Raw genomic sequence first — 27,400 nt, 5'->3', positions numbered from 1 at the left:
AGGATGCTACCAATCTCCCACACAAGGGCTGGGATCCCCGACATGGTGGGAATCCCCATCTCCCACTCAAGATGGCAGCCTGGGCTCACCAATGTGATTGTTGGGCAGCCTCTTCAGGAGACAAGGCTCGTCACGACCGGACGGGGCCTTGATGCTGGCCGTCAAGGTGCTGAGGTCAGTCTCGCTGATGTCGAGCAAGAAGTCGGCGGCTGAGCCCAGCTTCACCTGAGAGCACCGTCTGTTGTCGTCTGGGAAACACCACCCCCAACATAGCTCGGTTACACATGGTCACCCTAACTCTCCAGAGTCCTCACATCACACACCATTTACAGGTGGACAGGCAAGAATTAGTTAAGCAAAGTTAAGCGAAAAAAAAGAAAAAAGTGCCCCGGACAAGGAGCAGACCTAACCAAGAAAGAATGATTGCTACTTATGCCTGGTTACAGGGACGACTAGTAGCTGGCAGGAACTAGAGACCTGGGTCCACACAGACTATGTTTATATCCCATTGAGAGCAGGATCTGAACACAGAGCGCAGTGGGAGTCAGGAGCAGAGCTCTGAGTCAGATAGTCTCCACCTGAATCCCAGAATACCCGTGAACCTGGCTAAGTCACTGTCTCTCTGACCCTCAGTTTCCCCATCATTAAAACGGAGACAAAAATCTATCTAAGAGTGATGTTGATAAGCATCTCTGAGCTCATTCACTCATGCAGTACATATTATTTGAATGCCTCTCTTTGAGGGCTTCTTTTTTGGACCCTGAAGTCAGACTGGCACAAATAAGTGCCTGAAACATGGTTGCTTGCTTTTCCCAGGATTGCCGGCTGAAGGAGGAATTTGGCCCATCCAGTGTTGGCCTTGCACCCCTAGTTTGTTCCCAAGGAGTTGCTGTGAGACTTAATCTCAGACAGATGCCCAGCCTGCTGCTCTGGGTCTGAGGGGAGAGGTCCTTGTTGGAGCAGGAAGCCCGGCGACTCTACCTGTGATCTTGGCTGTGAAGGGGCTGCCAGGGATGTGTTTGTCATTGTACTTGACCAGAATGCTGTAGTCACCGGGCAAGGTGGGCAAGTAGGTCACTGTGCACGTCCCATCTTTGTTGTCAATACAGCTGATTTCAGCCTTTGAGGGTCCCTCGATAGCCAAGTCCAGGCCACCTGTGAATGGGAGGAGAGGGGGAAACCATCAGGGAGAGGGTTTCTTTGTTTCAAAGGGGATCAACCCTTCTCTGGGACAGCCCTGATGCTAGGACGGACAGACCAACACAAGCCATGGGAGTCACAGGCAAGGCGGGTAGGTCAGAAAAAAGTGATTGACACAGTGAAAGTGCCATGGGGAGGACACGCCACCCTGGGAATTCTTCCTGCAAGTGACCCTCAAGTTCTGTTCTTCCAGATGTGTGGGATGAGGAAGGGACGGAACCCCACTAGCCAAGCACACATACGGGAGAGAGTGTCACACACAGAAACATCGCTGCTGATTCGGGCTGGATACCGCTGAGACGATCCCATTAAAACCACACATTAGAAATGTCTGTGATGACAATGGGCACGGGCATAGAGCTTTATCTAGACTAAACTGCTAAATCATTCATGTGGCCCTGGGGATACATGTATAGGTACAAAAAAAAGAAAAATGTTACGTACCAAAATACACTTAGATTTCAGGCAAGTCACAGACAACACTTCATAGTATGACTGTGACTTTAATCAGAACACAAAGGACTTTAAAATTTCTGTTTTGGGTAAAAGACAGAGGAGCTCTAACAAGAGATTCATATGAGAAAAGACAAGATAGATTCTACCATTCAGGAGCCTCATTTTTAAAGGCTTCCGTGGAACTGCATTCCCTAAACTCTCCAAATGAAAGCAGATAACTGAGAACTACAGTACCTTCTCCTGCGTCCTCGGTGACGATGGTGAAGGTGGCGGTTTTGTTGGCCACTCCGTACACCAGGCCCGGGCCGTAGGCAGACACGCTCCCGCTGTTGGGGTAGTTCACGTAGAACTGGAGCGGGCTCTCTGGGTTTGCAAAGAACACACACAATGTTGGGACTCATGGAGGGATGATTCAACTAACAGCAGGGGTAGGTGTGTCCTGTGCAGAGCAGAAGCAAGAGGAGACTGCGGGGTTCACCATCCTAGGACACCCAAGGCGGGGCTACTCACTATGGACCCTTCAGTGATCACAGGAGACAGTCCTGAGCTGGAGGGAACAGCTCCACAGGGTGGGAATGACCCCCACTACATGCAGTGTGACTGGGAGGGCCTTTGGGAAGGACATTTGCTTCTGGCTTTCAAAATTTGTGCACTCAGCCCCAGGAACCCATCTCACTGTGGTCCTCTGGCCCACCTACTCCAACCCCCAACCCTGAACAAGTACTTCCATTTTCAGAGTGGTCAGATGCAAATTAGGAAAAGATGCCACAATTCAACGATTGGGGGTTGGTTAAGTAAACACTGGACTTGTAGGTCATTAAAAATAATGAGGGAGATCTATGTGTACTAACTCAAGAGATTATCCATATATATTACATTAAAAAGAGAAAAAGGTGTTTTTACTACTGTTTAATCATTTATAAGACATACTTCATTTGCAATGAAAATACTTGTTCACCACGTTGAAAGATGACTGGATTTTTTTGAGTATTTTAATATTAACTGGATCAAGGTAGGGAACTAGCAAAAGGGAAAAAATTAAAATTTAACAATTCTTCCTAAAACTTAAATGTCATTTTTTTTGGTATGCTGGAGAAGGAAAGACTTTTAAATGGGAAATTTTTATTCTTTCATGCTTTGGTTAATTATGATTAATTAAATACTTGGTAAAAGTAGAAGACAAAAATAAAAAGGATAATTGCTATATTAATATCAATATCTCATTATAGTAATACCAAATATAATATTAATACCCTATATAATATTAATACTCACTATAATATCTATATAATAATACCCTATATAGTAGTATGGCACTAGTGGTAAAGAACCTGTCTGCCGATGCAGGAGTCATAAGAGACTTGGATTTGATTCCTGAGGCAGGAAGATCCCCTGGAGGAGGGCATGGCAATCCACTCTAGTATTCTTGCCTGGAGAATCTCATGGACAGAGGAGCCTGGCAGGCTACAGTCCATATAGTAATATATACCCATTATAATAGACCCTTATGTAATATCAATACCATTATCCCAGTCCAAAATAGAACAAAATTGCATGTTTATTTGTCGGTATAGAGAGACAGTTGTGGAAGTAGAAGGAATATGATAGGAAGACATTTTTTTACTTTTTCTGTATCTGCATCTTTAGAATATTTAAATAGAAGCAGATAAATACACTGTTCCTTTGAACAAATATTATCCTTACACATAAACTAAATCAAACATCAAACTGGGAGAAATATTTGCAACTCCTATCACAAAGGGCTAATCTCCCCAATATTTAAATTGCCCTCAGAAACTGATACGACAAAGGTCAATAATTGAACAGAAAAATTGAGCCAAGGATACAAATGTCTAGTTCAAAGAAAAAGAAACAGATATAATACTTAGCCGCATAGAAAGTTGCTCAAGCTCACTCATAAAAGAAATGCAAACAAAGCAATACTGTTTTCTAACTATCCATTTGGTGAAGATCTAGAAATTTGACGGCATATTCCACTGGCAAATTGGTGGAAAAGCAGATGCTCTGTGACATGGTGGGTGGATGTGTGAACAGGAAGAGCCTGGGTGAAGGGTGCTTTGCTGAGACCTGTCAGACAGATGGTTGTGCCTGCATTCTGCGAATACTCCCCTGAGAACCCAATCTCTCAGATACACCCTGTAGGTATGAGAGGACGGACGTGAAAAGCTATCCACTGCAGCAGGACTAGTGGTTGCAAAAGGCAGGAAAGAACTCTATTGGGTCCTCGAGCGGGTGCACACGTGATGTTCACCCGAACGGTGGGACACCATGAACACACTCTACTATTCAGACATGCAAAGCTCTCCAGGTTATAATGTTAGGTGAAGAGTAAGGTCAGAATAATGAGCAGCGAACACTACTGTTTACAAAACAAAGAGGGATTAAAAATCTGTATTCGCATCTCTCGAAGAGTCTTAAAACTTATTTGGAAAATCTAACGTAAAAAATCAGTAATGGTCAGGTTCAAGGAGAGGGTAGATAGGGGACATGGGTGGGAAGGAAACCTTCCTCCACATCTTTTTTAAACTATTTGGCTAGGTTACATACTTAAAATATTACACTAAGAAATAAAGAACTATTTAAACAATTTAAAGAAAAAGAAAGTAATCCTATGCTGGGCTTCCCCAGTGGCTCAATGGTAAAGAATCTGCCTGCAATGCGGGAGACGCAGGAGGTTCCATCCCCAGGTTGGGAAGATCTCCTGGAAGAGGGCATGGCAAACCACTCCAGTATTCTTGCTTGGAAAATCCTCATAGACAGAGGAGTCTGGTGGGTTACAGTCCAACATGTCAGAAAAATCTGGACACAGCTGAGCACAAGCACACATGTGCTAGTGGATGGATGTGAAATTTGAGCTGGCTTTCCTTGTCAAGGGCAGAGTGACAATAAAACAACATATCCTCTTCTCACAACCTCTCCTCCTGTCCCAAACCCTGATGCTGCTTTGGGCTCTGCAGGCCAGGCTGGAAAGTCCCTTGACAAGTCTCCCATTTTTTTCTCCCTACTTCACCCCTTGGCCATGCTAGGCACAGTGACGAAGACAAAACAATCCCAGACCGAAAGGCCTGCACTGTGACCCGGGCCACTTGGCTGCACCGTCCCTGCTGGAAATTAGCCAGATCTGCTGGGGTCACAGGCTGCTTGGTTCTGCAGGGAGGCCCACACTGCATCCCCAAATCTGCCACCAAGAACCGCACGGCATCTGACTGAACAACTGACTCCTGGAGACCTTCGGGGCCGGGCGGCAGAGGCGTGGAAGCCGACTCACCAGGAATGTGGCTACCCATGTACTTGATGTGCATCTCATGGAGGCCGACCTCCGTGGGGGCGTATCTGACCGTGACCGTGCCATCCTTGTTGTCCACAATCTCGGGCGTGGCTGTCTTCCCGGAAGGCATGTGAACCTCTCCTGTTGGAGCACATGGAGACAGGACAGTGACCCCACCAAAGACTGTCCCACCAGGAGCCGAGCACTGAGGCACAGGCGACCTTCACAACAAAGGTTCTCAGACCCAAGAACACTCACTGCTGTGTAAAACACCAAGCTCCGTAACAGGAAGCAGAGACATACCTGCCTTCATTCTGTTCTCTTGTGTTTCCACAAAATGCAGCAGGCAACCCACAAGCAAAGGGTCTTTTGAACTGACAGCCATTAGAAGCTTAAACAGGACTTGAGAAGACCACGAGACCAATCAGACCAGTAAAGCATCAAGTCAGACAGAAGCAGGCATTGAAAGAAGGCAAGGAGAAGTAACTCTTACACAACAGACCTCGGGGACAATGTCACATCTGGAAGAGTGGAAGAGTAAAAAAAGGCAGGAAGAGGCGGGGGAAGAGGAAGCTGACAATCAAGAGAGATATTAACACAGTGGCTCTCCCTCTATAGACAATTTCTGGTCCTTTCTTCAGCATGCAAGTTATAAATGAACCTGCTCTTCAGAAACACACATAAATACACAGAACATTTTGCGATCTCAGGGGCTCATGGACCGACTCCCTACAGCCAGGGATGCTGGGTTCTGAACCCCAGGTCTGGGGAACAGGTGGAACCAGCTCCTGAGCACCGTATGGATAGCTAGTGAGAGCCAGTGAGGACAAGAGGGCTTTCCCAATAGTGCTTACCGGTGATTTCTCCTTTCCTGACTGCAAATGGAATGACCAAGTCGAAAGGCTTAAACCCCAGGCCGTTCATGTTGCTCACTGGGACATAGGCTTCTTCTGTTACCTAGAAACAGGAAGCAGCGGTCACTGGGTAAAGTGGGCAACACTTCCCCAGTGTGGGCTGGGGAAGCTGCAGGGGGCGGGTCAGAGCAACTGGGAATTTTGCAAGCTCGTCCAGCCAGGATTCAAGGATATGGCTGCCCATGCATTGTGGGCTTTGTCTAACTGGCTCTGGGGCCAGAGTGGACAACACCTGAGGGATGGATTGGAGGAGTCATGCTGACCAATTGCTAAAAATCCCTAGGCTGTTTGCTTGTGAAATTCCCAGCAGTGCCCACAGGGAAAGTGGAAAAGTGAGAGACAGCAATGTCTGTGAGTCCCAAGAGGTTCCACCTGGAAAGGTTTAGTTGCTGGTGGCCTGGAAAAGAAGGTGCGTTTTAAGTGGCAGAAAGGAGCAGCAGTGGCTTTCTCCCTCAACAGAAACCCGATGTGCAAGTGGCGGCTTTGAGAGTCAGCAGGAGGGCTGAGGACAGCTGTCCGTCTTTCTCTTTAAATGTGGAGACCAACTACACCGAGCGTGATCACAGACATGGTGGCGGGCGATTCGTGGAGCGCAGACGATGACACGGGTGGGTCTCATTAGAGAGAAAGCGGGGGCCATGGTGATGGGCTGATCAGTGGGGACAAACCAATGACCAGGACACCCAGAGGGCTTAAGCAATCCCCCAAAAGCAGGCTGTAGCTTTTCTAAAATGAAGGGTGAGTAAACACAGACGTGGAAAAGGGAAAACGTAAAAACAAAAACCAAAAGTGTACCCAGGGCCTGAATCCAGGGGGACATGCATTTACCGGTGCCTCCTTCACAGCTGCGACTTCCCCATCTGTGGCCTGGTCAGTGGCAAATGCAAATTAGTTGGGAATCACACTGGAGGGACATCACTACTCAGAAGATTCTACCACCCAAGGTCTCCCCTCCACCCCTATCTATCCTGCCTAGCAGGGAGCCACTCACTGCAGCGGGAGCCCATATTCTTCCCTCCCTTTGTGGACAGCCAGCTGGCCTCCTCTCTTTGAATGTCAAATCCACCTGCCCTGTGAACCTGTGACCCCGCTTCTAGGAAGCAGAACGACAGAAATACTAGCAGGAGAGTCCATAGGTATGTGATGTATGCAAAGGATTTTATTGGTGCTATTCATTGTCGGGACAGGCTAAAACAACCCAATGTCCATCTGTAAGGGAGTCGGTTAAGGAAATTATGTAAGTGTGCACAGTGGACCCCAGTATAGCCACTCTGAAGAGGTGACTGTGTCTGATCAATTAATATAGAAGGGCATTTACAGCACATTGAGTAAAGGAAGCAAGATGAAAAGCAATGTGCACGGTGTAACCTGGTGTGTTGTTTTTAATATTTTGCCATTTTTTTAAAAAAAAATTATTTATTTGGCCATGCAGTATGTGGGATCTTAATACCTTGGCCAGGGTTCAAACCCATAGCTCCTGCATTAGAAGCACAGCATCTTAACTACTGGATCATCAGGGAAGTCCCTGATGTATTCTTGTTGTTGTTAATTTGGCCATGCCACATGGCATGTGGGATCTTAGTTTCCTGACCAGGGGTTGAACCTGTGGCCCCTGCATTGGAAGGATGAAGGATTAACCTCTGGACCACCAGAAAAGTCCCGAAACTGATATGCTTCTTGTACAAGTTAAAAAAAAACCTAACACTGGCCACCCCTGCAGCATGACATTGGGAACGGGGACTCTTGTTACTTGGTATGTGTCAATAGTAGTCAATGTTCTAAAAGTTTTTCTAAATTCATTTTTTCAAAACCAGAGACTTAAGGGATGGGCCCCTTCTCAGTTCCCTCTTCTCCTACACCAAAAGGACTGGAGAGACCTCTCTGGTGGTCCAGCGGTGAAGACTCTGTGCTTCCACTGCGTGGGGCACAGGTTCCATCTCTGGTCAGGGAACGAAGACCACATGCCATACGGTACAGCCAAAACATAAATAAAAATAAAAGAACTAGAAATCCTCCCCTATGGAGGAAAACTTCCGTGTCCGTGTTTAGTCTTTCCTGTGAATTCTGGCATCTCAGAAAGGTGCTTCACTTATAAAGGCAGCTTGGTAAACTTCAACATTTGAAATAGCCCTATTCCCCAATTCCCGGACCATCTCAGACTGGGGGCGAGTCCAGGACACCTCTGCCGGTAAGATCTTTCAATGGCTATGCTATAGCCTTTGATCAATGACTCCTCAACGGCAACAGGCAGAGAAGCTGCAAAACCCATGCCTTGCTGTGTGCACCTGTGTGAAGTATTTAAATGAACCAGCCTGCTGGGGCTCCTGCACATATTGGCTACAAAGAAAGTACTGATGTTCCCGTCCCTTTGGCCCCAAGCCTGTAGGGAAAGGCAGGAAAACTACCCACAAGAGGCCAATTAACAAAAAGTCACCCCATCCAGGAAAGGCTGGAGGAAGTTCAGAGAATGAAGACCTAAATCGTGTGCCCTGAGTGTCACCCTCTTCTGCCTTTGGCAGTCGTTGGCAGGGGTGAAGACCATTTACACCAAGTAGTCTTGCTTTGTATGCATCCCAGGGCTGAAGGGACATTCCTCCTAAAGAGTTTGGCGGCCCCCACTTCAGGTTTCTGACTCATCTGCTAGAAGAGTCCTTGGTGTGCCCTTCCGGATTTCCTCATTCCCACCCTCTAAACGTGGTCTCTTTTCCCCAGCTCATTTCTCTAATAGGATGGCAACCTCTGCCCAATCTAACCAACCAGAAAAAACTCCTGTGGGCTAAAACAGATCCTTAAAGCTACAACTGGGACTTCTCTGTAAATTAGGACACAAACTCTCTAGCTGCATCTCTTTCTCTCCTGAAGGAGGAAAAACACTCCCAAGTCAACAGTGTCAAACGCTGACAAGTATCTCCATCCTTGAGACACAAAAGGGCTCCAGGTCTCGGGCACAATGTTTACAGATAAGCAAACGTCTATGGAAAAGAATAAAGGTACAGCTGTTTACAGAGCGGGAGACAGATGTGACCTGCTGCTGCAATGGTCTTCATGCCCTTCTCTGCTGCTGTGTAAAGTCAAATCATCAGAAGGAGCTTTGTGGGCCATGCATGCGGCCAGGCCAACCGAGGTCTGTGAACTTCGTGGTCTGTTCCCGTTACATCAAAGGACATCAGTGAGGACAGTGCTCAGCGACAGTGCAGAGCGGGCAGTCTGAGTTCAGCAGACTCAGCCTGATCCCTGCTCCTATGTGGCATTTGTAACAGGACCAACAATGCTTAGTTTTAGGGGTGAAATGAAGGACTTCTCCTAAGGTTTCTAACCCCTTTTCCTTGTGTAAGAACCTAAGTAATCAAAGGAAGATCTAAATGTCACTCAGACTTGAAAATTACAGGGTCTAGCCATTCTCTGGCCCAGAGGATTTGCATAATGCCTTCCTTTTATTGCAGATGTTCCTAGCTTCAAAAGACAAGCTATTTCCCTCTTACCATCAAAGTTCTGAATCTTTCCAAAACACAACTGGGGGTACTTTGAGTCCTGGTACATTAGAGACAAGTCTGTAATATCAAGAGCATGGGAGCCTCTCTCCTCCGGGGGAGGAGAAGAGGAAGAACCAGCAGAAGGAAAAACTGTAATGTTTTACTTATGGACATTTTTTGGGTCAAAGTGTAATTTTTCTGAACTGGGCTTAGGCCAAAACATGGCCTAAGACCCAGTAGCATGATGGATACTTTGATTGCCAATATGATTCCTTAAAACCACTTAGAGACAAAGTATCCTTGGGTCTCTAGAGATTATTGCAAGATCCTGATTGCTTAAGGAAAAAAAAAATTTTTTAAACAGAAAAACAAACAAACAAACTGGCCCAGGAAGTCTCAGTCCAGGTTTAACAATCAGCAGCTGTTACTGTCTGTGCTAACAACTACAAACTCTAGAGAAGGTAGTTTCCTTACCATGACAGTGAAGGGACTGTTGGGAATATCGACGCCACCAAAGCGCACATAGATGACATAGGTGCCCGGCTTGGCAGCTGTGTAGAAGATGTCATAGGTGCCATCCTCATTCTCGATGACATCGGCCTCAGCCTCAGTGCCGTCTGGGGTCAAAACTGTGCAGGTCACTTTGCCCTTCCCGGCGGTCTTGGCATCCACCACAAAGCCCACTTCCTCGCCGGTTTTCACAGTAGAGGCGATTCCAGGCCCTGGAGAAAAGTTTAGGAGGAAAGTATGGGAGCTTCGACCACAGACATCTGCCCTAGAGGCCCAAGAACAAACTGCACACGTTTGTTGTATCTGTGAATGAACGTCAGACCCTCAGCTGCTACTGTGCAGAGGGATGGCCCAGAGATGCCCCAGGGAAGATGTTTCTCCAGGGAGCATTCTATCCATCACTTATTAACTAAATGAGGAGCATCTGTGAGTTCTGAGTGACAACTGTATGTTAAACCCACTTTGCTGGCATTCCAGGGTATGGGGATGAAGGCTGACTTTCATCAGCAAACACATCCTGGGCATTTAAATGCCAGATACATACAAAGGGGAGCACACCAGAGTCTCAGCTCTCAAGATGCTCAAAATCTAACTGGGCAGATGGAGGCAGGCTGGACACTAAGAATGACAACTCAGTCTGCAGTGAAAACACTGAGGGAGGACTAAGTCACAAAAAATAATAATAATGATAATAGCCAGGGATTCCCTAGTAGTCCAGTAGTTAGGATTCCTCATTTTCACTGCCCGGGACGTGGGTTCCATCCCTGTTTGGGGAACTAAGACCCCAAGAGCAGCGTGGTGCAACAACAAAAAGCAGTCAATGATTGTTCTTCAGAGAAGCATCCTACAGCACATCTAGGTGAAAGTTCAAAGATACATCCCAGGGTTGCCCCATCGACAGAGGCATTCCTGAGAAAGGGTAATTCTGAAGGATGGGCACTCTAAGCTAAGGAAGACTCACAACCTTTGCCTCCAAATGATGACCAGTGTCTGCCTCCCCTCATCTATGGCACCCCCTTTACTGATGATTCACGGACCAGGGAGTGCAAAAAGTGTGAACTGAAGGCACCCTGGAAAAAGAAACCAAAGTGTGTGGGAGCAGCAGGGAGTGATAATCACACGGAGACAGTGAGCAGTGGAGGGAAGGTGACAGTCTGGCCCTGAATGACAGGCTAAGAGGAGGGGCCAAATGAGACCCCAGGCTGAGCAGCCTCCTGCCTCAGCGGGGGAGGCAGAAGAGCCTGGAAAGCCAAGAGGAAGTCCCCACCTCTTCAGAGTCCCTTAACCAGCAAGATCAAACAAGGCAATCCTAAGGGAAATCAATCCTGAATATTCATTGGAAGGACTGATGCTAAAGCTGAAGCTCCAATACTTTGGCCACCTCATGCGAAGGGCCAACGCAATGGAAAAGACCCTTATGCTGGGAAAGATTGAGGGCAGGGGGAGAAGGGGACGACAGAGGATGAGATGGTTGGATGGCATCACCGACTCAATGGACATGAGTTTGCACAAACTCCAGGAGATAGTGAAGGACAGAGAAGCCTGGCATCTGCAGTCCATGGGGTCAAAAAGAGTCAGACACAATTTAGCAACTGAACAACAACAACAGGTTACCAAAATGCAATCCAGCTGTCCCTGGAACAGCATAGACCTAACAGGGGGCAGACTGGTCAGTGTTACAGAATTTCTCAATTTTGTGGTGGGTGCTGAGCCAATATGAACAATTTATAACCTTGCCAAAGGTTTGGCTTTTACAACCTAAAAGCAAGAAGCATTTCTCCATTCAGAATAAGATGAGAGAAATAGGAAACATCCAGGGTAGACTTCTGTAAAGTTTTATTTAGAGAAGCAAATCTGTTTCCTTTCAGAGATGGAGATTTATGGCTTGAAATCTGCTTGAAGCAGCATCAGAGTTGCTCATGATATTTAAATGGTTGTGTCTTAGAAATGGAAGGAACTATGATGCTCAAATATTCCTAGAAAATTCCCGAGAAACTCAAACGTAAGTCCTGAGTATTGAGGAAAAAGCTAGGTCCTCTAATGGGTTTCTCTAGTGCTGGCCTGAAATGCTCGAGTAAATCTCTAAGACTAAACAATCTACTCATGAAAGGCATACATTTGATGTTTTTTATGGGAGCTACCATCACAGTTGAAATCTCAACAAATCACCCACTTTGAAAGTAATTATAATAGTTTCCACGTGCCAGCACTGTGCTAATCACTTCTCACGTCTGACCTCATCTGCTCTCTCTGTAATAGCCCTGTGAAAGTCTCTGATCCTTGGAAGAACTTCATGAACTTAAATGTTTTCCAGAAAGGCCTTCCGTCTAAGTCTGACTGAGGCTGAGAGAAGCTGAGCATCTTGCCCGGATCACACAGTGATGAGATGGCATACGCTGGCTTTGTGATGCCAAAGTCGTTGAGCTGCACTCACCCGTGGCCAGGCACTTGCTGGCATCACCCGTCTGTGTGGCCCGGATGCGGTAGGGAGACAATGGGATGTCATCCCCGCCGTAGGTGACCCCAATCATATACCGTCCAGTCTTGTCCGGGATGTAAGTGACAGTGTACGTGCCATCTTTATTATCGTGGACAATGGCTCTTTTGGGTTTCCCCTCTTGGTCCTGTGGATCATAGAGAAATGCTATTTAGGATGTTGTCATCTAATCATTCAAGAAAAACCTTGACACATTCCTAAGTCACACAGCACCCAGGGACTTTATCTGGCCTCCAAACCTAACAAGAGAGAACTATGAATGCGTTTAGCCACTTTTATTTAGGGGTTTACTGTGATACACAGCAGAACTTAGTCCTAACTAATCCAATGAGTAATTTTAAACATTCAGAAATTTAAAATTTAGGAGCAGTTATAATAGGGAGCAAAATACATGAGATTCACCAAAAAGTGGTACCTAGAGTTAAACCCTTAGATTTCTCAGGCGAGCACGTTTGTTCCCCTGCACAATTACTGACTCTCCAGCGGGGAAATCTGACAAACATTTTCGTGAGATCAGGAACTGGTTGTTAAAATCTGATTCTTATCCCTGACTGGGAAATTAGATCTTACTAATGCAGTTTGGCTCCAGAAAAATCACTCAAAATTACCGTTATCTGAACAGCAAGCAAGCCTTCCCCAGCATCTCTGGCATCGATCGCAAACTCCACAGGCAGGCTGGCAGGCACACCATAGGTACTGAGGCCAGGGCCGCTGGCGGTCACTTTGCTGGCATCGTATGTGGGAAGGACCTTGACCTTAAAGGGACTTGACAGACATATGCACATCCCAAGTCAGTATGGATACACTTCAGTCCAGCTACATCTGACCTCTCTCACACAAAGAGACTGGGATTGAGTGGGGAATTTCTAAAGCATTTAGGACTCAAGAGCCTTAAATCTGGAGAAATTTACAACCACGTAACCATCATATAGCAAATCAGCTTTCCCTTACTGAATTCCATGGGATACCAACTAATATCCATAATAGTTTGGCAAACATGGGGTTAAACACATGTAACCCACTTTTGTTTTGCTAACACAATGGTCACCAAAATGGAAAGAAAAAACATTAAAACTGATGCTTTCAATATTATCCCGTCCTCTTATATTCTACATTTTAGTGTGTTTTAGATGATTCAAAACCTATTAATCAAGTATTAATAATACTACAAATGTAACTTATGATTTATACATTTCCATGGAGCTACAGCTTTATGTAAAATATGTATATTAGGAGTATAGGTGAAAATTCAAATTTTAAGTATGCTTAAAAAAAATTCTTTGTAGACTGTTCTGCGAGATGAAGAGCTTATATAACATTCCTTGTATTAATACGAACAACATCTCTTGAGAATGCTATTGTCAAGCAAATTCTCAATTAGTAAAAAAGTAAAAAAAAAATCTTTGCCCTGATTAGAAAACAAGTTGCACAGTCACCAGAAAGAAGACTTTGATGAACTAATGCACTTTTTAATTTCAGCTCATCTTTACATTAAAGGTGGCTGAAAGGAATAAATGTAAGGGGGCACCAAGAGAGGAGGAGACACAAACACCATGGCCAGTGTATTTTAACGCTTGTGTAGGGCATGCAGGCTTTCAGCAATGCTGACTGGATGGATGGATGGATGGATGGGTAGATAGATGGATGCATGAATACTTGGATGGGTGGATGGATGGATACATGGATAAACAAATGGATGGGTAGATGGACATATGGATAGATACACAGATGGTTACATGGATGGGTGGATGATGGATGGATAGATAGATGGAGACATGGATAGATGAATGGATAGAAGGATAGCTAGATGGATAAATACATGGGTAGATGAATAGATGGATAGGGCACCAGAGCAGAGTTAATCATGAGAGAGGAGGTTTTGAGATTGACTTGGACCCCTTCTCTAAGGGTCAGGAGCTTACCTACGAGGGATCTCTTCATCAGCGTATTTAACAGAGACCACGTAAGGTCCCTCCTGGGATGGGGTGTAGGTCACTGTATGTGTGCCATCACCATTGTCCACCACGTTCACTGGCTCCACCAGGCCTAAAAACAGATGAGAGGGCTGTTGGAGCTGCCTGGTCTGCCCTTCACTCCACCCTGGGCTGAGCTCAGAAAATATTACATTCATCCCTGAGAGCTATGAGTTTCCACTGAGTAACACACAGGCAAGCAGGCCATAATCAGAGGTCTAAGAAATCACAGGAGACAGGATGGTCAATTCATGGTTGCACAAATGCAACCATGACCCTAAGAGACACCTTTAGCTTTTTGTTGGCTCAAGTACACTCAGTTGGACCGAGAGTATAATTAAGGAGACTGCCTGCACTTGTTGCTGGAGGGGGCATGCTGCAGACATGCTATCCTTTCAAGCTGGTTAGGCATGCTTGGGATGTGGCAATTTCAGTCTACAGCCGAAAGAAGGCCAAAGAATCCAGAACTCCGAACCGCAAAAGGTAACCAACGGGCCAGCCAGTCAAGACTTGTATCCACCTTTGAGCAAAAACCACTATGGCGCCAGCATGCTGGGTGTAGCATGCAGGGCAAGTGAGAGTACATTAAATCATAGTCAAGGCATGCATTAGGTTGGTAGATTCCAGATCCCAGTTCTAGCCAAGAGTCTCAAGAAAGGGTCAACGGAAGGGGGGCCTAATCAAAGCATGCCATACTCATGAAGTAGATGAGGCAGGCCCAGGGCAATTTCAGAGGCAAGGCCAGCAAGAGGCATTCAGGTTCCATACATCAGAGCAGCAGCCAGTGGGAAAATGCAAACCTGTCTCCATAACGTCACCCTTCCGGTCACGTTTAAAGAACCCTGAAATGGCTTTCAAGGGGCTGCGCCTTGACCAGGAAATCCTCTGATCAGCTAAAATTAAAAGGCTGTTATTTCGGTGTCCTCTGTAATAGAGGTAGATGTCTAAATAAAGCTTTTCCCTCTTTCTTTCTTCCTCTTCCTCACTCTCTCTCTCACACACACACCCACACCCACACACACACACACACACACGCATGTGCAGAGGTCTTGAAGCTCAGTAAGTCGGTGGAATCAAATTCCAGCCCTATGACTTCATTTCCCCAAAACCACTTCTGCACTGAGCTTCAAAGGGCATAACCTCCTGCTGAACCCCATTAAGGAGAAAGTTCCTCTTCAAAGTAGGAAGCCCTTATTCACCACTTCTGTGAAGCCAAGAACACATCATTGAGGGAAAATCCAGATAACTCAAGAGATGAGGCAGAGAACGGCACATTTTTATATGTTGGGAGAGGAAGTGCGATTACCTACCGAAATAGGTAAATTTCAACACACATCCGCACTTGTCCCAAAAGGGCCTGCTGGCCACACCCAACCCAAATTGCTTTCCAGGCTGCAAAAGGGCAGGTCAAACTGCCAAGGAAGCCCATTCCCCAAGAGACTCCTCTCTTGGGAGCTGGGACAACGACAAGGCGGTGTGCCACGGGGGCTAAGTATTGGTCCTTTCCAAAAATCTGGACTGTGAGCCTACATGAGCACCAAGGCAACCTGAAGAGAGTTAACGCCTCCACCTTCATCACTTGCCCAAATCCAGACCCACCCGCTCACCGACAAATACCAAAACATACTTATGCAGTTCCGATAATTTCACATGGGAGAGCCCAAATACTGCTTGCTTCACGTCACTACTTCAGAAAAAATATATACATAAATTTTTAAAAAGACATTTAGGGTTACATTATTAAATGAGGGGAAAGATAGGCTGCTAGAAAAATAACAGGCCTGCCTACTTTTTAAGCATGAACTCCCACTGTTTAGCTAGCACACAGAGCGACAGAGTAATTTAAGAAATTTAAGTTCATGACTAAACTCATAAGCAGCCTGCTCTGGATCAGGCTGCCTCTGTCCTGAGCAGGAGAGCATTGACAGGAAGGAAGGGTGTGTACCTACCTCGTGGACCCATGACCCTCACTTCCAGAGGGGCCAGGCCAGCCTTGCTGCTGTCCACCGTGAAGGACTGCAAGACGCGAGCTCGGACACCGGAGCCCAGCCCAGGGCCAACAATCTTGACCTTGCTGGGGTCCACAACATCCTTCACAGGAACCCTGAAGGGGCTGCCTAGAAAAGAGGTCATGGGATTCTAAGTACAACCCCCTTAGTGACTGGAGAGCTTGTGTGCACCCAGAACCACCCTGCTGCCCCACACCTAGGCTCTCACTGTATCACCTCCTGTCTTGCTGTGTGCATCCATGTGTACCTACTATGTGCAGACATGGTGCCAGGTGCTAGGTGCTAGGTCCAGAGTACTGAACAGCGCTCTAAGATTTAGGTAAACAAGTCACTATATCATCATATGTAACACAGACTGGGGATGTGTAGAAGGTATCAGTAGACTCTGAAGGTAATGAATCCGGGCCTGTGCCACAACTAAGGTCTGGCGCAGCCAAATAAATAAAGAAAAATAATTTTTTATTAAAAAAAAAAAAAAAAGACTACTGAAACTTGCAAAAGGCAGGGAGGTTGAGATTTGAGTAAAACACTAAATACAGAAACAAGAGCTAGGCTAGAAGCCTTTAGGGAGTCCTCTACCAAGGAAGACCAAGAAAGACCTCCCCAGAGATCAGCCAGAGACAGGACCCGCGGTGTCCCCAGCACCACACCTCAGGCTGTCAAGTCCATCACCAAGGAGCGACATTCACCTCTTACAGGAGACTCCATGCTCCCCGAGACGCCTGGCAAAGTTAATGATGTTAACTGCCATGTAAGTTGAGGTTTCTCTGCTTTGCACTGTACAACATTTGTACTTTGTAGAATCAAGGGTGGTAAATAACAAAGACCACACAAAGAACCAAGGCTCTGGTTTTTTTTGTTTTTTTTTTAATAATAGCCAGGCTTCAATGGCATCTGGTTTTTCAGCTAACTGAAGTAAATGGCTGACCCTGGCAAAGACAAGCACCATGCTCCATGCTGGAAACAAAAAGGAGCTTTATTTTAAATACAGCTGAGGAATTCAATGCAATGGCAATGAACAGACTTTAAAGCCAATCACCAAGTTCGCCTCCCGTGGAAGTGGTCTGAACTTAGCAGGAGAGTAGCCAAGAACCAACAAGGTAACTTCAGATCTAGAGTGGTAGCTACCAAGCAATCTAGGCCACTATCCTGCTCTGTGATCCAGGCAGACATGACCAATCAATCACAATGGCCTTTCTTCCTGATGCACTCATTCTAGTCAATCCAGTGGTGGAAACAGTCACCACCAACAGACCCCAGCTGGCCCATCAGAGGAAGCCATTGTGGGTAAGACGGATACCTTGTTTGTGTCACGCCAGCTAAAACCATACTAATATTTAACCAACCAGAATTCCTATGAAAGTAAATTAGAACCAGGGTGTTGAATGTTTCATGGCAGAAACTCTGCATTCTTTTCACTGTGAAGCCTGACACTAAGACAACCAACCAATGCTTTATTGAATGATTCTGTCTGGGAAAACTCTGGGGTCTAGAAGTTGGCATTTGGCTCTGGGAGGCAACAGAGCCTGAAAATTTTAAACTAAAAAAAAACAACAACAATAACAACAACAAAAGAGGCACCATCTACATCCGATGAGAAAATTCCAATCAGGACTCTTGCTGTTGTTATGCTCCAACTCGGCCATTTAATTCTAGCTCGTGAGTCAGCCATAGGGGCCCAACCTCTCACCCGATTCTGCCAGGGGAATTCCAAAGCTGATGGCATCCAGCAGACCTTCTCAAAAAAGTCAAAATAGTTTTGTTGCCATCAAAACCAGGAGATGCTCATCCCCACTGTCTCCCCAGCGGGAGTCACCAGGTCATCCGCCATTCTCAAAGCTCTACTCTCCCAACCCAAGAACTGCACACTTGCAAAGCTCCAAAAGGTCCCCTTGGCTCTGTATTATCTCAAGCCCAGCTCTCTTTGTAAACACTAGACAAAAAGCTCACAAACGGCAGGAGCTTTGTCTTGTCCGTGGCTGAATTCTCCTTGGCAAGTGATTATAGAAATTAAAAAATCTATATTGAAAGAGCTGTAAGGACAAATTTGAGGAGAAATGTCATTTTAAATGAATTAAGGCTTCCACAATGGCATCACCAACTCAATGGGCATGAGTTTGAGCAAGCTCTGGGGTTGGTGATGGACAAGGAAGCTTGGCATGCTTCAGTCCATACCGTTTTGCAAAGAGTCAGACACAACTGAGCGACTGAACGGAATTGAAGGCTTCAACAAATATCTGAGTAGAATGAATCTGAGTTGAATGTCAATACTTCCCTCCCAATCAGTATGCAAAAGGAGTGATTATGGGTGTGTGTGCATGTTTGCATATGATAACCGACAAGCAGTCAGTGGACATTCCACCGTCCTGGAAGTCATTCCAGAAATCCAAATGTAGGGCGCTCAGCCTGCCCCCTTCCTTGCAGTCCTGTCCTGGCTGATGGCCTTCAGAAGAAATGACCCACCCAAGGTTTCTCCTGCTCTCACCACACCTGAGACAAGGTGTGCTAAGTCTCTCAGTAGTGTCCAACTCTTTGTGACACTATGGATGGTAGCCCACCAGGTTCCTCTGTCCGTGGGATTCTCCAGGCAAGAATACTGGAGTGGGTTGCCATGCCCTCTTCCACAGGATCTTCCCGGCCCAGGGATTGAACCTGCACCTCTAATTTCTCCTGCATTGACAGGTGGGTTCTTTACCTCTAGTGCCACCTGAGATAAGCTGACTATGAGCAACCCTGGAGCCCAAAGTCTTGTGTCCACACCATACACACTCACCTACCCTTCTAGAACTAGAATCTATGAAGATTCCTTGGCTGGAGCATGAATGTTAGAGAGCTCTTCACTATATAAGTCATTTTTTAAAATGTCTGAATCATTTATAGCAGTGGTTCTCAACTACAGGTGATGCTGTCCCCTAGCGAATTTATGAGAACATCTGGAGACATTTTTGGTTGTTACAATGTGAAATACAGAAATACCATGTAATGGACAGGAAATTATTATTAAATTATTCTTATTTTTCACAGTAAGTATCCATATTACATCATTAAATAGAAATTGATGTATAAAAATTTGAGTTTGTGTGTCTTTATCAGCTACCAGGACTGTTAACGGAAGAAAGAAAACAAGACGTGTGTAAGATGAATAAGAACTAACCACAACATAAACTGGAAATTTTCAACTTTGTAAAGAATCAGCTTTTCTCGAAGATCTAGGTCCTTCAACATGTGAACAATCATGTTGTTCAGTCAAAACTAAATTTTCAGTCAAAACTCTAAGCCAATGTATTTTACCCTATTACTGGTCCTCTTGGGAATTGAAATATTCTTGGAAATGCAGCCCAAAGGAAAATTCTCCCTTTACAGCTATTGTAAATATCAGACATTTTTTCCTGTTCAGAGAGATAAGCTAAATCAAACCTGCTTTCATGCAAAAATCAGTTCTCCTTTGGGTTCCCCTCAGAAGGACAGCTTACCAGGAATGTGGGCACCTCCGTATGTGATATTCACGTCATAATCTCCCGGAGCAAAGGGAACGTACTCAGCACTGCAGCTGCCATCTTTGTTGTCTCTGCAGTTGATTTTTGACTCGGACGGTCCCTCCACAGTTATGCCGAGACCCCCAATTCCTGCCCCTCTGTGAAGTGTGAGAAATAAGGCCAAGTTGTACTAGTGGTTCATGCCAGTCTGCTTACTGACAAAATTCATGTAAATCCCTCTATAAACTACCCCACTTAGCCAACTGGACTCAACTACTGTGATACCTCTCACAGTGTAATATGAATTTCTCAACAGTGTAATATAAATAAAAACAGCTTTCACCCCTCCTTTCCAACGCTCACCCTTCATCTATTTATCTTTTCTAATTACATTGGCTGGGAATGAAAGGACAATTCAGGTATGTGACTTGTGACCAGTTTTAACAGGAATACTTCTAATATTTCATTTAACTATGACATCGGCTCTACATTTCTGAATCATCAAGTTAATGAGTTTCCATCTAGGCCTGCTTTGCTCAGCAGTTTTATGACTATCATCAAGGGCTTTTTGGTACTTTTAAAATCATACCTGCTCTTCCTCTGTAATATAAGTCTCTACAGAGGAAGATGTCTCACAAATCATGAAATAAAAAGCCTCTCAAAAGTTGGGAAACCATAAGTAAGAACTTACTTACAAAACAGAAAGAGACTCACACTTATAAAACGAACTTATGGCTGCTTGGGGGAAGGGGTAGTTTGGGAAGATCACGTACACACAGCTATATTGAAAATGGAAAACCAACAAGGACCTATTGTATAGCATGCGGAACTCTGTTCAGTGTAATACGGAAGCCTGGATACGAGGAGGTTTGGCAGAGAATGGGTTCATATATACGTATGGCTGAGTCCCTTCGCTGTTCACCTAAAACTAACACAATATTGTTAATCATCTAAACCCCAACACAAAAGAAAAAGTTCAAAAGAAAAAAAAAAGTTGGGAAACCATGATACATCCATAAAACATTTTGAGATCACTTAAAATACCTAGGGCTACTCTCCTTTTACAGAGTCAACACACGAATCCCAGGCCTTTGCTTACCTGGTAACCACCGTGAAGACATTGGGCTTATTGGTGAAAGCCTCCTTCAATCCAGGTCCTTGAGCTTGAACCCGAGAAGGCTGGCAGCCTTCGGTCACAGCCACTTTAAAGGGACTATTTGGGACGGGCACATCGTCGTAGGTTACCTCCACTACATGGAGGCCTGTTCAACACAACACAGAGAAATTTACTTGCACAAGAGCCACTTGTTGGCAGGAAATAGCACTCTAGCATTCAAGTCTATGTGCTACCTCAAGCTATTCGGAAAGGATAGGTTAAACAAATAGCAATGCTGGTAATGATTTGAGTTTAAAAAATACAAACTGCTTATGCTTTTGTTCACTTGGCAATCACATACCAACCCCATTTCCTAACACACACACAAGGCCTGTCCAAGCAAAAATCCCTAAGTTTGTTTTCAAGACAGTCATCTTAAACAGACCATCTTGATATGACAAAATACCCAGTCACTAATCAAAAGACAAAGAAAAGCCATGAAATAGACAAGCATTCACGAAAAGAGACTGAAAATATCTATATCATAATGTCCAGGGATTACATATACAGGGAATGAGGACATATGGTGCTTTTATTTTTTATGCTTTATCAAAAATTTTAATAATTCCTAATATTAAGAAAAAAACTGGGCTTCCCTAGAGGTTCAGTGGATATGAATCTGCCTGCTGATGCAGGGGGCTAGGGTTTGATCTCTGGTCTGGGAAGATTCCACATGCCAAGAAGCAATTAAGCCCGTGTGCCACTACTGAGCCCAGGGTCTACAGTCCGCAGGCCACAACTACTGAGCCCGCCTGCTCCAGCTACTGAAGCCCACAGGCCTCGAGCCCATGCTCCTCAACAATGAAGCCACTGCAATGAGAACAGCAGCCCCTGCTCACCACAATCAGAGAAAGCCCACGCAAAGAAAGCAACGAAGACCCAGCACAGCAAAAAAATAAATAAATTTTTAAAAGAAAGAATCATGTTAAGAAATTGCAGAAATGAGCAACCTGCCATGACATCACCCCATAACCTGCTCAGATGAGTCTGAGGCTGAAGTCAGCCCAACTGTTGCTACACAACAGAGCCAAACGTCGGGCACCAAGCAGGCAGAGGGCTCTGTTGGGGAGGCAGGCTTCCACTTTCTCCAGTCACTGCCCGTACTTCTGCTGAGGCAGGCAAAGCCGAGGGGGCAGGACTTAGCGCCAGTCACCGGGAGAGGCGGTCTAGCACAGCTCTAAGCAAGAATCATGTTCCAAGAAGACGACTCACCCTTCTCGAAGGGCGTGTATTCCACCTGGTAGGTCCCATCAGCATTGTCTGTGACGAAACACTCCGTGGAGGCCCCGGAGGGGTTGGCAATGTGGGCCTTGATGTGGTCGCCTCCGACCTGCGTCAGGGGCCGCGAGTCCACCGTGAAATCGGTGGTGGCTTCACGAAACACATCTGTTGAACAATCACACAGTAAGAATGCCGCCGACTGGGACTTCCCTGGTGGTCCAGTGGCTAAGACCCCGAGCTCCCAATGCAGGGGTCCGGGTTCGATCCCTTGTCAGGGAACTAGATCCCTTATGGCACAACTAAAGATCTTACATTCTGCATGCTGCCACTAAGACCCAGCACAGCCATACAAATAAATTTTTTAAAACATTTTTAAAAAAGAATGAATATCTTGGACAGAGGCTGTGTCAGCAGTCCAGTGATTAAGAGTCTGAGCTTCTTATTGTAAAGCAATTATCCTCCAATTAAAAAAAAAAAAGATTTCGAGTTCCCACGGTAGAAGGCTCGGGCTGGATCCCTGGTCAGGGAACTAAGATCCTACATGTGTGGTGTGGCCAAAAAGGAAAAAAAAAAAGAATGTAGCTAACACCTCATATTCAGCAGCAAACTCAAGAGGCATGGTTCTCAGCACTTTATTCTAATTTCAGTGACTGCCAAGACAACCAGTTTCTTTGTCTCAGAATCAAGAATATTAATGCCTCCCCACCTTCCATCTCCCTGGCAAAAGATGATTCTTCCAGGGTAGGCTCCCCCAAGTAACAACATAACCACCTGCCCACTTCTTGAGAGAAACATGAGATTCAGGACAGCTCAAAGGGTGAAGACAGCAAGCGTGGTATCAGCCAGCAGCACATTTTAAACCTTTTTCAGGTAAGTGCCAAAAATGTAATATGTTCTGTATCCACATTTAAAAGAAAAAAAAAATCAAGATCTCTAGCTTTGCCAGAAAGAAAAAAGGTGGGGGAAACCTGCGGACAGTGCCAGGATTGTGAAGAAACAGGGGCTGGGCATCAGAAACACCACGCGCTCACCCCTTCACTCTGGTCTCCTCTACCACTCACTGATGCGGAGAACACAGGTGAGTTTTCTTCTACCTGGCCTGATCTCTGCAGACATTTGAGTTTGCCGCCCCAATATTCTGAGCTGCAGGGGCATCCCCTATGACTTTGGTGGCCTCCTCCTTTTTTTCATGAAACCTACCTTTTCCTTCTATTCCGGGCCCAAAGACTTTGACCCTGCTGGTGTCCACGGCGGGCTCCACCTTGACCCTGGCGGGGAAGTGCGGCACCAGCTCCCCGCCGTACTTCATGGTCAGCGTGTACATGCCGGCCGTCAGGGGCACGTAGGTCACCGCGTAGGTGCCGTCTTTGTTGTTCTCGATACAGACCTCGGCTTTCGCCCCTGAGTCCGAGACAGCTTCCAGGCCCAGGGCCCCCGGCCCCGCTTCCGAACAGTCCACACTGAGCAGCCCAGCCTCGCCCACCTTCCCGTGCTCGAGGCCTGGGCCGGATGCCACGACTTTGGAGGGGTCGAAGGGCATTTCAATGTCAGCTTTGAAGGGAGAGCCAGGTATGTGGACTTCTTCGAAGAGGATGTTAACGAAGTACTCCCCGGGCTTCGTCGGGAGGTAGGAGACGGAGCAGGTCCCGTCGCCGTTGTCTGAGCACTCGATTTTGGCCTCGCATGGACCTTCCACGGTTAGGCCCAGGCCTCCGGTTCCAGCTCCTTTGGTGTCGATGGTGAACTCGGCAGGCCTGCCCACAAGACCACCTCTGAGGCCAGGACCGTGGGCCTTCACCTATTTGAACACAAAATAAAAGTCAGACTCGGTCTTATGCTGGGAGCAGCCACTCAGCAAGCCCTGCTTTCAACAGCCAAGTCTGCACTCAGCACTCAGGTGGCCTTGGATGGAGTGGTCCTTCTCCCTGGGGTCTAATGTGTCTCACTCGCTCACCCACAGTGCCAAGTTACTGCCATGTTCTGTTCAGTGGATGCTGAAAGGGCTGCCAAAGGGAGACCTGACTGGGAACTCACTCAGCGCGGAAGGGCACGGCAGAGGCGTGGTCCCCTCTGTCCTGCCAGCCTGGCCTCCAGTGCTGGAGCTGGACACTGCACGTCCAGTCCAACCAACGCACTCCAGTGTCCCCGGCTGAGCACTCGCTGAATGGCTTTCATGGATTTCACTGCTGCTTTGGCTGCTACACCTCCCTCAATAAATTCAACATAATAAAAAACTAAACTGTAACGGTGAATACATGTCATTATACGTTTGTCCAAACCCATAGACTATATAACACCCAAAAGTGAACCCTAACATAAACTACAGACTTTAGGTGACAACGATGTTCGCATAGATTCATCCACTATCACAGTTGTAGCACCCTGGGGAGGATGGTGACCATGGGGAGGTTATATACGTGGGGTGAGGGGAATCTCTGTGCCATCCTCTCAATATTACAATGAATCTAAAATTGCTCTAAAGAATAAAGTCAGATTTTAAAAAAAAACAAGAAGAACATTAAAAAAAAAAAAACCTGCTTTTAAAAGAGGGAGCAGATGGGGCTTTCATGTGAAATTCAACAAATGAGACAGTTTTATAGGATCCATGCCATTCAGAACACTGGAAATACTTCGGAACCCTTGATTCAGGGCTACAAGGAAGAAATGGTAATGAGAAGAATCTATTTTTCTTTGTATTAGGCAAGTTTCATTATAATAGCTTGTGTAGGATGAGCTTACTGCATGTGCCAGATGCCAGACCGAGGCTTCCACACCCACCATCTGACCTCACCCTGAAGGCCCACTTCGCAGGGAGTACTGTTATGATGCTGACAAATGAAGGACAGGAGTCCTTCACCAAAGGTTCACAGCCAGAGAGAGAGAAGGAGCAGGACTAGGACCCAGCTTCGCATGGGACCCTTCACGCTGGATTATAGGAGAGAGAGCTACTATCAGTCACTGAGAACTAACTTAGGGGCTGGTTTTCTTTTTTTGTAATGGTTTGAGTGCAGTTTAATTTCATGGGCATTGTCTTTTTTTTTTTTTGGCCATGCAGCATCTTAGTTCCCTGACCAGGGATTGAACCTGTACCCCCTACATTGGAAGCAATAAGTCTTAACCACTGGGCTACCAGGAAAAACCTAGAACTGACTTTGACCACAAAACAATTTTCTGAAGGTTTTCACCAGGTGGAACTGAAGAAGGACTGTTACATCTGCCAAGAGACGACACGTTCTGGAACAAACACAAAAAGCTGACCTTGGTGGGATCAGGAGGCAGTGAGGCCTCCACCATGTACGGGCTTCCGGGCACAGGATGTCCGTCATAGGTCAGGTCGACGGCATAGAGCCCTTCCTCCCGCGGGATGAACTTGGCCGTGCTGCCCTCCCGGCCTGCCATGGGGGCCACCAGACACGGCACGACCTTCCTCGAGGGGCTTAGGATCGTCACGTCCAGCTTCCCTTGGCCTCCTGCTCCTCTGGTGTCCACGGAGAACTCCTGGTCCTTCCCAACTTCGACTCCTGCAAAGAGAGACAAGCCAGAAGGATGAGCTGACCCTGTAGGGAAAACACTGCTGACAGCAGAGATGGTTCCTCGGAAACGGAATGTTTTCTCAGCTCCTGCAACAAACGTTGGTTGACTCAGGATGACATGCAAGATTGAATAAGAATAATCAGCATTCTAGCCTCGATAATAACCAGTACAAGAACATGAAGTAATCACTGATGATAATGATAGTCATCATTCACTGAATGTATTTTATATGCCAGGCATGAGGACAGCATATCATCTCTCTTCATTTTCATCACAACCCTGTAGTATATGTATTAGTAACCAAAGAATTTAACAGATAGGGAAACTGAGGCTTGGGGAGCAGGGGGTGTGAAGTGAGTTGTCTGGGGTACATATCTCACAGACCACAAAGCTGGGACACTGATCTAAATTGACTTGACCCCATGATCTACAGTAAGTTATAACCTGATACTGTTGTCGCTTCTCTGCCTACTTTCATTATTAACTTTGCATCAAAACACTCCCAGAAGCCAATGTTTTATTTACTGGTTCTTGGCAGCAAATTCCATTCCACAGCCAAAGAAGGCAGAAGTCACAGAGCTGGCCAACACAGAGGCACTGAAGCAAGGCCTGAGAAGTGACTCTCTGTACTGTGTTGATACTTGAAAAGTATTTGCAAATCAGGGCCACAGAACACCCATGTGCTCCATTTGATAATAACAAGGAAGGGACTTTCAATCAAAACAAAAGCACTGGGAGCCTAGGGCCCCCACCACAACCCAGGGAAGTCCTGACTTGGGCAATACCGGGCATGCCAAGATGAATGGTGTCAAGCCACAAACAAAGAGGCCTCAGAGATCCACATCCCAAAGACTCTTTCTAATCGGCTTCGTTCTCATCCTAGTGTGAAGTCAAAATCCTCAGTGTCCTGGAGAAAGGAGTACCAAGGGGACACATGAAGGATTAGACAGTGGCTGCTCCCCAGGGACAAAAGCCAGCATCGAGCTCTTGCTTCAGAGCCCCTGATCTGGGAGCTGGCTTCAGTCACAACTTGTACATTTGGGTCACAGCACCCTGAAGGTGTTCACCAAGGGTTCCCCCAAAACCCAGAGAAACCCTCATAAGCACAAGAATGCTGTCCTGGGGGTGTATATGGAGCCCCACATGACCCCAAAACTAGGAAAATACATGCCACTGACATGCAGCCAGGTTGTGGTCACGCTGACAAAAGGATAGAGGTATGAATGTTCTCCAAGATACACTGACGCAAAAAGGGAAGCTGAAGACGTGCGGGTATCTCAGGGAAACTTCAGTGCGAAGTAAATGTTACTAAACACTTTCTGTTGGCAATTAAGTATGTACAGATGCCGAAAGAAGATGTGGAAGGTCAGAGAACGAACTGGTGACTTTGGTCCACTCTAGGGAGTGGGAGAAGTGATGCTTAAAGTAGAATTTACCCTTGTCTGTGATGTTTTTAGATGAAACATGCATTTTTATATGACATATAAAAAAATACTTCTGTGATCATGTGTTAAACTTGGGAAGCTGAGTGAGCAGCATATCAGTGCCCCTATTATGCTATTCTCTTTACTTTATCATTGATTCATTCAGTTGCTTCACTCATTTAAGTGAAATGAGCTTGTACTAATAAGATCCCTAACAAACTAAAGGAACATCTGGATGGGAATAGGGAGAAGCATCATAGTTGTGGTT

The 27,400-nt window shown here is 46.0% G+C and overlaps 1 protein-coding gene across 5 annotated transcripts in view; it reads right to left on the bottom strand.

Annotated features, from left to right (window-relative positions):
• Nucleotides 1–27,400, bottom strand: part of FLNB (filamin B) — a 136,506-nt gene that overhangs the window by 21,256 nt on the left and 87,850 nt on the right. For 2 of the 5 annotated variants that reach the window (XM_043443034.1, XM_043443037.1), the window contains exons 20-35: nt 25,433–25,695; nt 23,375–23,972; nt 22,166–22,339; nt 20,897–21,059; nt 19,795–19,955; nt 16,262–16,429; nt 14,262–14,385; nt 12,948–13,104; nt 12,277–12,466; nt 9,807–10,054; nt 6,655–6,726; nt 5,800–5,902; nt 4,946–5,086; nt 1,891–2,019; nt 982–1,155; nt 90–248 (exon numbers count right to left, since the gene is read on the bottom strand). In XM_043443034.1, the coding sequence (XP_043298969.1) occupies nt 90–248; nt 982–1,155; nt 1,891–2,019; nt 4,946–5,086; nt 5,800–5,902; nt 6,655–6,726; nt 9,807–10,054; nt 12,277–12,466; nt 12,948–13,104; nt 14,262–14,385; nt 16,262–16,429; nt 19,795–19,955; nt 20,897–21,059; nt 22,166–22,339; nt 23,375–23,972; nt 25,433–25,695 (3,024 nt within the window). Of the gene's footprint in view, nt 1–89; nt 249–981; nt 1,156–1,890; nt 2,020–4,945; nt 5,087–5,799; nt 5,903–6,654; nt 6,727–9,806; nt 10,055–12,276; nt 12,467–12,947; nt 13,105–14,261; nt 14,386–15,112; nt 15,206–16,261; nt 16,430–19,794; nt 19,956–20,896; nt 21,060–22,165; nt 22,340–23,374; nt 23,973–25,432; nt 25,696–27,400 lie in introns of all 5 variants that reach the window. The other 3 variants (XM_043443038.1, XM_043443035.1, XM_043443036.1) reach the window with 3 other exon arrangements.

This window comes from Cervus canadensis, chromosome 22, assembly GCF_019320065.1.
Source record: "Cervus canadensis isolate Bull #8, Minnesota chromosome 22, ASM1932006v1, whole genome shotgun sequence".
NCBI lineage: Eukaryota > Metazoa > Chordata > Mammalia > Artiodactyla > Cervidae > Cervus > Cervus canadensis.
This window is presented reverse-complemented; position numbering and strand designations above follow the sequence as displayed.